The sequence below is a fragment of the Lampris incognitus genome, chromosome 9, assembly GCF_029633865.1.
Source record: "Lampris incognitus isolate fLamInc1 chromosome 9, fLamInc1.hap2, whole genome shotgun sequence".
Lineage (NCBI taxonomy): Eukaryota > Metazoa > Chordata > Actinopteri > Lampriformes > Lampridae > Lampris > Lampris incognitus.
This window is the reverse complement of record NC_079219.1, coordinates 12317900-12332899: the sequence shown is the minus strand read 5'-3', so window position 1 is coordinate 12332899 and position 15000 is coordinate 12317900. Positions and strand designations below refer to the sequence as shown.

At 45.4% G+C, this 15000-nt stretch overlaps 2 protein-coding genes across 5 annotated transcripts in view; one reads left to right on the top strand and one right to left on the bottom strand.

Moving 5' to 3' along the window:
* Window positions 1-3333, top strand: part of fxyd5 (FXYD domain containing ion transport regulator 5) — an 8737-nt gene extending 5404 nt beyond the window's left edge. Inside the window, exon 9 of the mRNA XM_056285793.1 lies at window positions 3017-3333. Coding sequence (XP_056141768.1) covers window positions 3017-3041 — 25 coding nt within the window. The 3' untranslated portion in view covers window positions 3042-3333. The remainder of the gene's footprint in view (window positions 1-3016) is intronic.
* A 511-nt stretch (window positions 3334-3844) lies between these two features.
* si:dkey-262k9.2 (uncharacterized) overlaps window positions 3845-15000 on the bottom strand; it is a 16385-nt gene continuing 5229 nt past the window's right edge. For 2 of the 4 annotated variants that reach the window (XM_056285795.1, XM_056285797.1), the window contains exons 2-8: window positions 12396-12450; window positions 11723-11758; window positions 11519-11551; window positions 8538-8621; window positions 8269-8340; window positions 8012-8054; window positions 3845-6620 (exon numbers count right to left, since the gene is read on the bottom strand). In XM_056285795.1, coding sequence (XP_056141770.1) covers window positions 6575-6620; window positions 8012-8054; window positions 8269-8340; window positions 8538-8621; window positions 11519-11551; window positions 11723-11758; window positions 12396-12441 — 360 coding nt within the window. In that variant the 5' untranslated portion in view covers window positions 12442-12450 and the 3' untranslated portion in view covers window positions 3845-6574. Of the gene's footprint in view, window positions 6621-8011; window positions 8055-8268; window positions 8341-8537; window positions 8622-11518; window positions 11552-11722; window positions 11759-12395; window positions 12451-12675; window positions 12745-15000 lie in introns of those variants that run through there. The other 2 variants (XM_056285794.1, XM_056285798.1) reach the window with 2 other exon arrangements.

The window sequence follows — 15000 nt, the reverse complement described above, 5'->3', positions numbered from 1 at the left end:
AGAAAAGGAAAACGATCACGACTGAAAGGAAAGTGGAAATAATAAAGCGTCCAGGGAGAAGTGAAACGCTCTTATCATTTTTTCACTTACCTGGTGAGGCGGGGGGGGCGAGCCCCGGGCTCTCATTTCTGGCGTCAAACGGCCAGCCTCCGCCGGTCACAACCCGCGCTCGGGACAGTGGCAGGTGGGGAGTTTAACATATAAGAATACTGTACTGTTATTATTATTACTGCATTATTTATGATGTTTTAGGTTAAATATTGTAGTGTGTTCGGGTTCACCGTGGGGTGTAAGTGTTGGTTGTACATAGTTGGGGGAGATGTTTTGCTGTTCTGGGGGCGGGGTACTGTTGCCGGGTCAAGGGTTAGTGGGTTGGGTGTTTGGAGAGAGAGACGACCTGTGAGGCGGGTTTAATGGTGGTGTGTACAGCGTGGCTGTGGCCGACAACAGCCGTGAATATAGCAACGCTCCCCAAATAGCATCCGGATGTGGGCCAATTTAGACAATGATGCGGCACTGATGGCCTTCTTCTGGCCCAGACAAAATGGATGTGAGCCTGAAGTGGCCCACGTGTGTAATAGCATATATGGCCCAAATATGCCGAATCAAATGTGGGCCTTTTTGGCAAAGATGCGGTGCTCTCGGCAACATGTAATCTGGATGTGACCCTGAAGTGGCCCGTGTGGTAAATGGTGAATATGGCCCAAATATCACAAAACAAATATGGGCCACTTTTTGGCAAATATGTTGCACATGCGGCATTGCTATGGCTTGGTAATGGCCGGATTAACCCACCAGGGGACCCCGGGGCACGCACGTCCATTGCCCCCCCGTCCCGTCAGATAGGCTACACAAACAATACTAAACATTGTTAAATGTAAAACTACTGCAAATACCTAACGTGGTAGTCGACGCTATGCCAATCTGCATGGGATTTGGATGGCGACTACGAAGTACAACACAATTTTGAATCACAAAACAAACAGAGATGAGAACAGCAGCTCACAGCATCGCAAACATATTGCGAAGCCTTCTTCCCACTTACAACGGCTTACCAACAGGAAATAAATGTTTGTTACAGAGCAAATAATTTAGTGAAATATGGGTGTATTTTAGTAAAACTATCTGTTTAATTGTTTTTCAGTGTAGGCATTCTAGCTAGCAAATTTGTTTAATTATACACAGTGAAACAATGAATTTGACCATAAGCATCGAATTTGCGCTATGTCAGACTTTGTTGCACTCTTAACGCTACAATGTAAACACGAGGCACAGGTTGCACTCTTAATTGCTACAATGTAAACATAAGGCGAAAAACTCTTCAAACCGGCATTGTGATATATTTAGAAACCACCCCCGACATATTTAGTACGTTTATATTTGTAATATCTATGGCTCTGCTTTAAACGAGACCCTAGCAACCAGAAAAGGCTTCCGTTTTGACTCCAGGTTTCTTATACTGTCTATGTCGCACACTGTGAAAGTATAATGATGTTGTGGTGATACTACACAAAGTTAAGTCACTCATATAATGCAAATTGCTTGAGTCCGATTATTTCAGGTCACTTGCATCAATGGAGAAATCAGTAGAGACTAGCATGGGCCCCCGCGTCAATAGAGACTAGCTTGGGCCCTGCATTGCGAAGCAGGGTTGGAACAAATGTCCCTTGTAGAGTATGATTGGGGATCCCTACTATACGTGAACACGATACCCCTGACCTTTTGGGGTCCCTCGTGGTCTGGGGCCCCGGTCTGTAATCCAGCCTTGGGCTTGGTTCTGGCCCAGATCTGGCAAACAGGAGCGGACCGCCCAAGTACCATCATTCCATGCAGTATGTGGGCCAGATGAAGTGTCAGGTGTGGGACGGGTCCGGGCCACAGCAATTTTGCTATCTGGGTCAGTTGTAAGTTTTGGAGTGTGTTGTTTTTTTTGTTTTGTTTTTTTAATAGCGGTGAACCCTACAATATATACTTTATACTAAGACAAACATCTGACTAATTGATGTTTTTTATACCAATACACATTCCCTCTCTCAATTATAAATACTGTACTGTAGTTACATTTATTGTTACTATTTTATTATATCTGTGATGTTTTATTTATTGGTTTGTTTGATTGTTTTAATGATCGCCGTAGGGAAATTCTGCTCTGCATTTAACCCATCCTAGCTGTGTAGCTAGGAGCAGTGGGCAGCCGCCTTGCATCACCCGGGGGACCAACTCCAGTTCGTCTTGCCATGCCTCAAGTCAGGGGCACAGACTGGAGTAGTAACCATAACATGTGTCTTTTTGATGGTGGGGGGAGAAAACCACTGCAGACACGGCGGGGGTGGGGGTGAGGGGGAGACATGCAAACTCCACACAGGACGACCTGGAATGACCCCAAGGTTCGAACCCAGGGCAGCTAGAAAAGCGCTATATAAAATTCAACTTGATCGATTGCTTGATTGATTGATTGATTGATTGATTGATTGATTGATTGATTGATTGATTGATTGATTGATAGATAGACCTTCTTGCTGTGAGGTGACAGCGCTAACCACTGTGCCACTGTGCCGGGGGGGGGGGTCACATTAGCTTACCAAAGGTGACAATATTTTACCTGTTTTCAATTAGCTATTGCATCTTTGAAAGTGTACTCATGATCCCAAAATGTCTTCGCCGTCCTGTCGGTAAAATATATACAATATGCTAGGACAAACATTTGAGTAATTGATGCTAGCTGGGAACTGTGTAACTGTTCCGACTTACATACAGATTCGACATAAGAGCAGACTCAAAAACGGAATTCGTTCGTAACCCGGGGACTACATGTGGCTCAGTAGAAAGCTGACTTAAATCTGAGAGATGAGATGACTAATGAATCACGAAAAATCCCAGCAACAGTATAATAGCGTAAACTACAAACCACAGAGTGTCAATCATTCACCCGGTTTGTGTGGTGCATTATTTTTGGGTTTGTTGTTTGATGTATTAAGTATTTGCATCTTCATTGTCATGTGTACTTATTTTGCAGGTCATACGAAGTGGTCAGAGTTTAAGCAAAGGACATGTTTACGGAGATATGTGTGGAACATGCCGGTAAATCATCAGGAGTCCGTCAGCAGAACGAAGACAAACATTACGTCAACAGCTTAGTATGTGTGTGTGTGCCTTTGTTTCTATGGAGTGCATGCGTGCACCTTCTCGTTCTCACCTTGCATATTTAAAGGAACAATGAGATGGATAAACACAGCGTGAACAGATGACGCACACACATATGTCATCTTGCATAACCTCTGCTAAATGTTTTTGTTATCTCTCGCCAAAACTGAAGTAAATTGAATCTAACTATTGGTGACTATCCATCCATCCATTATCCAAACCACTTATCCTACTCAGGGTCGCAGGGATGCTGGAGCCTTTCCCAGCAGTCATTGGGCGGCGGGCTGGGAGACACCCTGGACAGGCCGCCAGACCACCACAGGGCCGACTGGTGGCTACTGGTGACTAATGAGATCATATTCCAATCACATTTTTTTAGCCATGACGAAGAAGCCGTTTGACAGGCACGTTGTTTCTTTGAAAATGTCAGCAACGTTTTTAAAGCTTGTGGAAATCGACCCCGTTACGTCTCGTAGTGGACAGTCTTGCCAATACCGACAAGTTCTTTCAGGATCAAAATAAATAAATAAACAACTAAAGAGTCCCTTCCCTTTTCAGAGCGCTCCTGCCTTCATTCTCAATCCAATTTGAAATATCATGTTTAGTAAAGGGTGTCCAAGCCTCTTAGTGGCTTTGCTTTTTTTTTTTAATTGAGTAAAGCCCTAAACGAAATCCAGTTGCACATTCTGCACAGAGACACAGTAGATGTTATAAAAGATTTAATGTCAAGGAAATCAACATAATCCAGACTTTAGCATAGCTAGGTAGAGTATTACCCGTACTATTTTGCATCACAACAAAAAAAAATCAACGTGAATTGAGCAGTTTATTCTTCTGTAGTAAAGGAAACGGTGTACCAACAGTGCGTTTTATGAGCTATGTGGTAATGTGTAAAAAGTTCATCCCTCTGCACTATATATACATATGTATATATATATATATATACATATATATATATATATATATATATGTATATAAACAGAACCTCGTGAGCATCCTTAGCAAACATACAGGTTAATTTGGAGCGATACGTGAGGGGGAGTTTGATGACAAGTGCGTTGAAATGCAAGTCCAACATTTGACAATGTTATTGCAATAAGTGACACAAAAAAAATAACAATTACACGCATTGAGGAATGGTTTTGTTTCCAAACATAGTAGCTGTATTGTGCCGGCAGGCATCATCCATGAACTACACGAGGGGGATCTCGTCGAGTTGATATTTTTTCCATCAAAAGATACCTACAATGCTCGTATTGTCAAGGAATATTGAATATATAGTCATGTTGTAAAACCTTTATCTGAACAACCTTGCAAAAATGAGTCCGGTTAGTGTCGGGGACCCTGTCCTTAGTAATGCTCAGTCTTGCCCAGAAAACTAAAAAGACCTTGAGAATTATTTTTTTTCTTCCAGGATTTATCATTCTGTGAGAGCACTTTCCTGAGTTACTTTTTGGGGTTTTTAGAAAATATATCGCATTTCCCACATTTGACACAATGAGACAGAAACGAAGAACAACGGTTGGCTTTGCCAGAACGGTCTCAGGAGGACGAGCTTTACAAGAACGGTCTCGGGAGGACGAGGCTTGACCGGAGACTCTGGCGCAGTGTGGCTGAATGCCCGGGCAAGGCCATGAGGAGCGGGGCTGGGCAGTGCACTTCTGTCTGGATCTCAGGACACTGGACTGGGCTAATTTCACCAGTCCGTTTTGCCTTGTACATTTTCAGAAGACATTCAAAACACAAGACATGACTACGTTCATACCGACTGCGGCTTTGTCGGCCCAGCGAAGGCAGTACTGACACGCTGTGTGATGACAGAGGAACTGAAACGTGTGGCACTGCGTTTGTTGAATGAGGCTGTCTGAGATGGACAACTGGGCTATGCGAGCTTTACGAGAAATAATACATTCACTACTTAGATATCAGACACTTGAGCGCACAAAAAAAAAAACCCGACAAAAATATGCTGAATTATCTGTTTAAACTGGAATTTGTCGTTTTCAAATAAGGCACCAACACACAGGCCAAGTAAAGTGATTACAGTACCGACAGATTTGCGTGATATTACAGGTGTTGTCTGGCTGGAATAACGCCGAGGCGAGCCTCCAGCTATGAGATTAAAGTGGCGGGGCTGGGCGGAGGAGGACGGCGTGATGCTGTTTTGACAGATCCGCTGGTTTCAGCGCCACAAAGCCATATTCCCGGACACGTTGACTCCGTAATAACTTCTCCTCATGTAGCAACAAATGAAAAACTCCGCCATGCCAAACAGGGCCATATCCCCTCCCTCCTTCCTCTGACCTTTGCCAAGGCAACTTCCTTTCTCTGTAATACAGGAACAAATAAGCCCAAGTCCTAAAGCTTTTGTTCAAGGGGGCACGATTGATTTCCATTTAAATGAAAAGGGAGACGCGGTGATGGTGCGGGTGTACTCAGTATGAATGAAACATAGGCACTGTGGGTATTTCCCCCAATCATCGCCCTCACTTTATTCGATTCTAAAGATTTCTGCCCCCTACTCACCCACCCGTCCAGCCTCTACGTCCCAGCGTACAGACCATTAATCTAACTCTCCCCCAGCCATCAGAGAGCTATTTACAGTCCGCGAGGCTGTGGGTTTTAAAGCGGAAGCCTTTCAAACGAAAAAGAGAAGGGGGAAAAGAAAACATCATCATTCATGACGGTCGATTAATTCGCTGCCTCACAAGAGGGTGTTCAGACTCGCCCCCCCCCCCACTCGTTTCTTTTTTACAGAGGCTGAGAAGAGTGGGGGACGAGCTTTATCTTCCTACTGCATTGCCTCCTGTCACTCCTAATGAGCCAGGAACAGGAGATGTCAGACCGCCGAATAGCAGGATGAAGTGAGAACGGGGCCAACTTAGTATGGATTAGTATGGTTTGTCTTATTCAAACAGGAGCCATCCACTCAGACAGGTCTGCTCCTAATGCACCAAATCAAACAAAATTTAGGCGCCGAGGAACTCAGAAGAATGATTGTTTATATCAGCTGGCAAAAAAAAAACAGGGAGCTGGGGCTGCGCTACATTATACATCCTAACAAAAGAAGATTTTCCGCGTTATGCCGTGAAAAGTGGTTTTGATTTGGACTCCTTAAATAGAATCCAATTACCAGATTTAAATATGTTCCAAATGTCCCAGGCTAAACTGTGCGTACATACTGTCTGAGAGGTGTCGGAGATGGAGACAACGGTACGCAGCAGCAAAATTAAAGAAAAACACACACACACACTGCATAGTTATTGATCGGGAGTGGTGTAAGGGCAAGGAGCAGGGAACCGCACTGTGAGAGGCAGGCTGTGGAGCAGAGAAGGTGGCCCGTCCTGGATCAAATAGTAGGATATGCTAGAGCTCAGTGCATTGGCCCGCTCTCGCTGGTGTCCAGTAGGGGTGGGACCCCCTCCTGAGGCTAGACTGCCCCTTTCTGGCCCTGCTCTGTAGGCACAGTGTAGATCCTGGAGAGGGGGAGGACAGATACCACAGGGATGTTAGGACTGGAAGTTGAGAGGCAAAAGAATCAGGAGACAAGGATAAAAGAGAGGTAGGGTGAGACAAAAAAAAGAAAGTTTCAGCTTTTAGATATTTAAGGCTTTTCGGTTTCTTGGCAGTCACAGACAAGTAACATCTCCGCGTGTCGGAATTGAGGAAATCCACGTCTGTCTCACACTACAAGGCTTTGACAGGTACACGGTGACTGCATCACCTCCAAACGCATCTCAACCCCAGGTGGGACTTATAAACCTGGCAAGGCGATGTTGATCCAACAAGCTGGGAGTTGCTGTGCGATTAAGCCACTTTTCAACAGAGCGATCAGTCAGCACCAAACACTGCCCGAGCTAACTAGAGCTCCAGGAGGCAGCCAGTAATCCTGCAGAGGAATTTAACCCTTGCAGGTTTACCTGGGTGTCTGTTCCACAATATTAGCTATCCTGCTGCTCAGAGATCTCTGAAAACTAATCTGAACTCTGTAAACCCTCCAACCTCTTAAGTCCCACTGGCAGGTCACGTAGTACCCACCACACCCCAGAACAAAAGAAACTGATTACTCTGCAGAAAGCAAACCCACAGTTACCCATGGTTACACAAGCAAAAGGTAGGACAGGGAGAGAGAAAAGTGTCTCTGTTCAACTGGTTTGGGCTGTTCTGCTTTCTGATTGCTGATGTCAGATTCTTGTCAAGATGTCCATCAAGAGTTTACAGCTCACCGGGTTTGGTTTGCTCTTAGGCAGAGTTGTCTAGTCAGCCCTAAGTTCACGGGGAGGACTGGGAACAGGTTAGGTCCTGTCCCATTGGGTCATACGTACTCTTTCTGGAGGGTATTGTTTTATGGCTGAAATAAAGAAGGTGATGGGTGGAGTGGAGGGACTTATGGATGAGGGCATAACACTAGATGCAATACAAGCCTAGACAGGCTTGGCTGGGTGGATGCTCACAGTTGGATTTTGCCACCCAAGTGCTTGGATTTGACACGTGCAAGGCAGTTGAGTGGAGCAAATTAGGTTGCAGGAGGACTGTTACCTGCCAGACTGGTTCTGTAAACCGGTGACTGACTTGGCCTTAAGTGGAGCATGCACATCACTGTCAAACACTGATATGTATAGGTGCTCACTGTGGAACATATTCACTCCCCTTATACAGAGTGTAGAAAAAGAACAACAAGAGTGCTCAAACCTATCCATCTATCCATCCATCTTTCATTCAACTAATAGATGAATAAATGAAAAAAACTCGTCCTATTCACAGATCAATGCTGATTAAGATTTTGCAGGTCGGGTGAAAGTTGTAGACACACAAAACCTTTTGCAAGCCAACAAGACGGAGGGTGAGGACAGAGACGTGAACTTACCCTTGCTGTTGGTTGTGCTTGCGGCGTCTCACCAACACTACTGCTGCAGGAGAAAATGGAAAATGTTAAATCCGCACGAAAGGAGTTCACATTTACTTAGGTATTGGCAGAGCTTGGCAAGGCACGGAAGCGCTACAGTATTTCTGATCGAGCACCAGATGCGAGTGCTAAATAGCAATGCATTTATTTATTTATTTGGAGAATTTAACCTTTCATGGGTAACTAAAAAGTGTGCCATCTAGACAACGAATACTTGCCAATTATCACTGCAACAGTGAGAGCCACCACACTCACAGCTACGACGACGACAACAATGAGAGTGAGCTGACCTAAAAGACAACAGCAGTGATGTAGCGTTAGCGCAATCTGTAATGAACAACCAGCACTCACAAATGTTGACAAAGTTAGACAGGCAGCGCACAATATTATCTGGTATATAACACATATATCCCAATTAAATTGTGACGTGTACTCCAAAATGAAAGTTCTTCTGAATAACTGGACATGGCTGAGATAGTTCTCCAACCTGAAGAGTCTGCTACACCCGTAGTTTTATCAGCTACCAAGTCAACATTGCTGTTGTCCAGGAAGGCTCCTTGCACTTGAACCTCTGCAATAGACAATGAGAGCACAAGAAAGCATAACAAAAGCTAAGATCGTTTGTGTATTAAAAACAGTGCATTTTACTGTCACAATTTCTGTTCCGTCAACAGCACACAACAAATAGCCCTACAAAAAAATGCCCATTTAATTAAGTCATTATGTGACTTACAATTTATATTTTCCAGAATAAAATAACCAAACCTTCTGCCAGTGGTAATCGATAAAGTCACTTAATTCCAATGCAAGCCAGTTTCTCTTAATTTTTCCTCAGTTAGTTGGTATAAATATGGCCGGATTAACCCACCAGGGGGTCCCGGGGCATGCGCTTCCATCGCCCCACCCCCCACCCCCACACCGTCAGACAGGCCACGCAAACAATAACATTGTTAAATGCAAATACCCAACATGGTAGTCGACGCTATGCCGATCTGGATGGGATTCGGATGGCAACTACAAAAGTACAACACAATTTTGAATCACAAAACAAACAGAGATGAGAATAGCAGCTCACAGCATCACCCCTGACCTTTTGGGACCCCTCGTGGTCCGGGGTCCCAGGGCACTCGCCCGGCATGCCCGGTCGGTAATCCAGCCTTGGGTATAAATATTAGTGAGGCGGTATGTTTTGCTTCAAGACGTCATCTACGGTACGCTTTCATAAGGAACAGTCTGGATTGTGGTGAAACGGCATTGGAAACGAAGTGAAACTAGAGGAGTGCCCTCGGCAGAGCGCAGCTCTCCGCCAGGAGTAAGTGTCTCCCCTTCTCCGTCCCTACACGTGCACGCACACACACAGAAAAAACTGGTTTTCCTGCCATTATAAGACTTGCCCAGCGCCCAAGTTGATTGAACGGGATATATGGGGGGGGGGGGGGGGGGCAGTTTTTAATATGCAGTGCTCAAGCTAAAAAAAAAAAGGTCTACCTAATAAAAACATTTTGCATGTTAGTCTGCGGATGAGCAGCCTCCCGGACCCTTGCATGAAAGCAACCAAGTCTAATATGTAGTGACAGAGATCAGGCTATCCTCATTTCAAAGTCCTTATTAAAAGACATCAAATGTGTAACCATCGCGGTTTTCATGATACAAAATGAATGAAGGCGGGTGGCTGCTCTGCTGGTTGACTTTCATTCGTAAAACAAAAAGAAAACACGGCTCAGCCGCGGGAAATGCTTTATTGTAGCTGCCGGGATGGTTTCCGGCTGGGACTGTGATTAATCTCACTCTGGAAATTGTAGTTTTATGGCGGAGTTTTAACAGTGGAGACTATATGACACTCCCAGCGCGCGAGGCGAATAAGGCGAATTATTTTTGGCTCTCCTGTGCTGAGATCAGCAGCGAGTGATTCGCTGGCTTGCGAAATACGATCGACTCCTTGTTTACTTGTAAGACACCCGAATTCATAATGTTTTTGTATTTTGACACCGTTGCTGCCCAACCTGACTCAGCCTCAGAGGCGAGTCTCGCACGCGCACGGTTGACTCAGAGCTGGCAAAGCAGCGTTGGTCGAGCGATGCCACAACCACGGCAGGTTCTTCAGTCGTAACTGTGCACAAAAACAGTTTGGGCTGGGTCCAGTAGTTTGTTAGATTAGCCACGGACACACACACACACACACACACACACACACACAACCAAACGGGGATAATTACTACACCGCATTTGCAGACTTGTCGGCCTATTTTAAAGACCTTTAAGATGAAATGATTTTAACATTTAACTCTGTAATTTGAGACATATTTTTTAGAGAACAGCGAAATGTCTGATCGTGCTACAGAACCCAAACGTACAGAGCCCCGGAGGTGACACACAGAGGAAATACTCATTTGTGGCCTCCAACATTCTTATTTAGTGGCCACAGCTTAGTTTTAAATGATCTTAGTAAAAAATGTTGAGGGCTCAGAATGATGATGTCACATCCAGCCAAGCGCTGATTGCTCTCACCACACCAGCAGACTCAAGACATTAGGCAGTTAATAATTAACAACACAATAGTGTATAATTACCTTACAAAGGATTTTGGAAAGAGTGCCGATGATAAATAAATGAACTTGGGTCACTGACTTGTTGCCAAAAGCGGGTGTGCAATCCGCGCTGAGCGTGCTGGGTAATGGTGTGACGTCATCATTCCAAGCCCTCCAAATTTGTACTGAAATTGTTTAAAACTAATTTGAGGCCACAGATTAGGTTAAACAAAAACAAAAAAAAACCTGTCACCTCCAGGGCTCCAAAATGTGATGGGTTGAATGGAGAAGTAAAGCCGCTAGTCGGATCATCTCAGTAATGTTCTGACTAAAGCCACAGACCAGGATGTTCTTCGTTAAGAGTTGCTTGCGGGTGGAGAGGGGAAACGGGACCAGAGCAAGGTGTGTGTAAGTGGAGGTGAACTCCTCAGAATTGGGGAGGGGATCCATGAAGGAAGTCTAATTGCTTCATGGGAGAGGTTGCTGCAAGAGCCAAGACGCAGGATAAAGCCTTGTTCTAAATAGATAAGTAATTCTATCACAGGCCCATCATGGAGAAGATGAGGAGTGACGCGGAGAGGTGCCGGGGGAGAATGAGAATGCCAATGTTGATTAGCTGACTGGCAGGACGACGGAGATGTCGATGTGTTCGCTGGCCACACGGCAAAATCCACAGGGCTCTGCTACAGAGCCAATTGATTCCATTCTGGGTTTAATAGTCAGGAAGAGGGAACAACAACGGAGGCCGCGGCCTCTCGCACTCAACGCTGGGCAAGAACATCGTATACACACTGCCGAGTGACTGACAATAATTACAAAGGCCACAACCTCACATAGTTGCTCAACGACAGCCATCAAAAGGGTTTGTGGGGGTGGTGCCGAGCAACTGTAAACCCCACTGCCTCCACATCAATCTGCAGGATATAGGTAATAAACTCACCATTTGTCTTGGAAAAATCCTCATCATCAAACTCTGTGGATTAAAGAGAACAAAGGCTGCATGTAAAGGCATGCATACAAACGTACGTCGACATCTAAACAGAGTCGAAACCGACTCCACACATCTTTGAATCCAGCTTTCATACAGAAGCAAACTCCCAATCCCCCCCACCCCCATTTTACAGATAAATAATGCACAACATACCTTCACCGCCTGATCCGTCGCCCTCCTCTGAAGAAACTGTGAGGGTGGGGAGCAAGGGACTACATTAACTCACAATGTAATCTCACAAACCTTAATCACGGCATGTCTGCTCTAGACCACAAGCTAATCTCAGAAGACCTGCAACTGTTGTACGATAAGAAGTGGGTTTGAGCTACAGCCAATTTAAAGCCACATTTTCTTACGTATTAATTTGTCCCGAGACACATTTATTCAAAACATATTGGGAAAGGATATTTTCCCCCATTACACGTCTGACCACTTAAGAACACACATATAATCCCAATCATGTTCTATGAAGAACATGCGGTTCTAACTGAATGTCGATATACGTAACAGAATACAGACACTGACTTGATTTCCTGAACTAGCAACTCGCAGTAAATATCCTCGCTCATTCTCCTAGCACATGTTTCCCTCTACATGTACACCGCTCACACATGCATGTAAAAACTTGTTTACAACGGGGTAACAACTCCGCTCTCAGTTGTTCACAACTTGACTCAGGACTCGGAGAGTGAGTTTATACATTTAACTTGCCTTGTACAGCACTGATACGGCACATAAATAGATGAGGAATATATGCAGGCGAGGAGATGTGTTCAGCCTGATTAGATGTTTATCACCTGAGAACTGTGCGGAGATGAGAACGTACCCCTTGCAGCTGGTATTAGCAGGCACAGGAACAGCAATCGCATCATCTTCAAATGCTGCGGGGAGGGAAGAAACCAAGTTAAAAATACCAACTGGTAAAATGCAAGCCATCGATGCGAACAAAATGTGTGTCGTTGCTTAAAAGAGGCGGCGTGTCATAACGTTCTGTTGTCGCGGCCCGTCTGGCTGGATATCCTTTCATCCAAGATACACTCGTGGCTTAAGAGCTCCAGCATTGTGTACTCCAAAGTCAGTGGGAAACTACAAATTCCACAACCCACCTGCTACCGCCAGTCCTCGCTCTGCTCCGACTGTTATGAGAGCGTAGCGTAGATCTAGAAAGTAACCCGAGGTGGGTGGAGGTAAGGGGGTGGGTGGGGGCACCGGGGGCAGCCAGGGGGGGGGGGGGTGTCACTGAATGAGAACCGCATTTCCCACAGTGCTCAGCAAAACAAAACCTGTTCCCTTGGCGTTCTGTCATAGTCAGCCGGCATCAAGTGCCTACTCGACATCCCCCCCCCCCCCTAATGTGTACCAAGTCTGTGTACCGCAGCAGGTGCGGGGCAGCGGGATAGTGACGTACCCAGCAATTTGCATCGGCCAAAAACAACAAGAGCTAATTGTATCACGCTCGTCCAAACTCTTAACAAAGCATGTCTGAGGATTGAGAAAAGTATTTGGTTCGCTGGGACTCAATGAAATACTTGAGTTTCTGTCGGCTTCGCCATGAGCAACAGTCATGTTTACTTTGGCTGCGAGCCGGGGCTTTTTTTTCTCGTGGTTATTCTTGAGAAGCCATAGAACTTCCTCATGACATAAGGCCCAAAACAAATGCGCCTTTACCCCATGGCACACAGATGTGGAACACAGATGTTGCCAGCAAGCAAAAACAAAGCCCCAAGAGCCAGCTGGGCCGGCGCAGCACAATTGGTGCTACTTTTAAAACGGGAAAGCTAGGGAGATGACCTCTTCTTATTATTTTTTGTGGAAGTCCCGCCGGACGGATAAATCTCACTGGTCATATTTAGCCCAGTAAGCTAACATGGGACTAAAAGCCAGCACTCTCACCGCTGGCATGGAGCGGAGGACTTCTCCGGTTGCTGTGTGTGCCAAGTGTTACAGACCTCTCTTCATTGTGAGCCATGCCTATTGTGTCCTTGTTTCCCCTAGCTAATGACTCTACGGAAAGTATGGGGTGACCTGCATTGTTAAGGGACAGCATATCCACCAGGGCTCTACGGGACTACAGCAAATCACCCCCCCACCACCACCACCACTCAGAAACTACCCCCACCCACCCACTCACTGTTCCTTGCCCATTACAGTGAGCTACGGAGGACTCCATATTTGGTGAATGGAAGAGAAAAACTGAGGGAAGAAGGGATTTGTAGCTGGTGGAAGAGGAAGAGAGAGAGAGAGACTCAGTTGATATGTGTTGTGTGAGATTTGATGCCCGAGACATGCCCTGGCATGGGGCATACAGGCATACGTATATATTCTTAACTGTGAGTGACACCTTAATCATGGATGTCTGTCATATTCCTCCGCCAGGTGTTGCCCCTTAGTAGACAAGTGTCCATCACGCGGGGTTGCAGGTAAGAAAATTAGGCCAAAGCTATACTGTCCACTGATGAATACGCAAAAGAGCCTAACACGGAGGAGGGGGAAAATTATATATATATGTAGGTTAAAAGGTGTTAATCAGATGACTGAAGACTGATATTAGAGGGAGCGTGGCGCTCGGCCTCATGACTAGCTGCAGTAAATCTCAAAACCCAAACAGCCTAGGAAGCCACAAATGAAATCCCCCCCTCTGTATCCAATTTGCTTTTCAGAGTCGCTTGGATTAAATAATAAGTTGATCCAATTTGGAAATATTTATCACCACAGTCTGCAGGCTCTCTATCAAAACGCCTCCTGAAGCTTGGGTTATTTTTCAAATTGGGTAATATATTCTGCTATATTCGAACGCTGACTGAGTTTGCCCTATCTTCCATTGGTCTTTAATACCAAACCCAATTTGTAAGCTATGATAAGCAGTGGCTTGCTAATAAAAAGGAAAATGCTGGTTGTCCTCGGGCCAGAGATGGGAATATAAATCTAAGAATCGGTGGATCATAAATCAGCAGCGCTGCTGCTGCACGGAGGACGTAGTCACTACACTTGTAGCACAAGCTAAGCCGCCCTGCAATGTTTCTGCAAATGGGATTTTCGGCTAATAGGAGCGACCCTGAAGGGCAACCGGATCTTGTTTATGGGTCTTAATTGGTGATGGGACTATCCGAGCCACCAAACCGAGCCCGACCATCGCCAACTCAATCAGCATGCAACACAGGGAAAATCAGAAACATGCATACGCTCGATTACAAATGCACCACACACACACACACACACACACACACACACACACACACACACACACACACACACACACACACACACACACACACACACACACAGAGTAAAACAAAGCACGGTACACAAAGAGACACAGAACACCTCTTTCTCATTCACTGACACGGATAACATCTTTATACTGACACACTGCATGCCACTGACATGATGTTGATGTGAGGGAAAACAGTCACTGACTAGATAACAGCCTA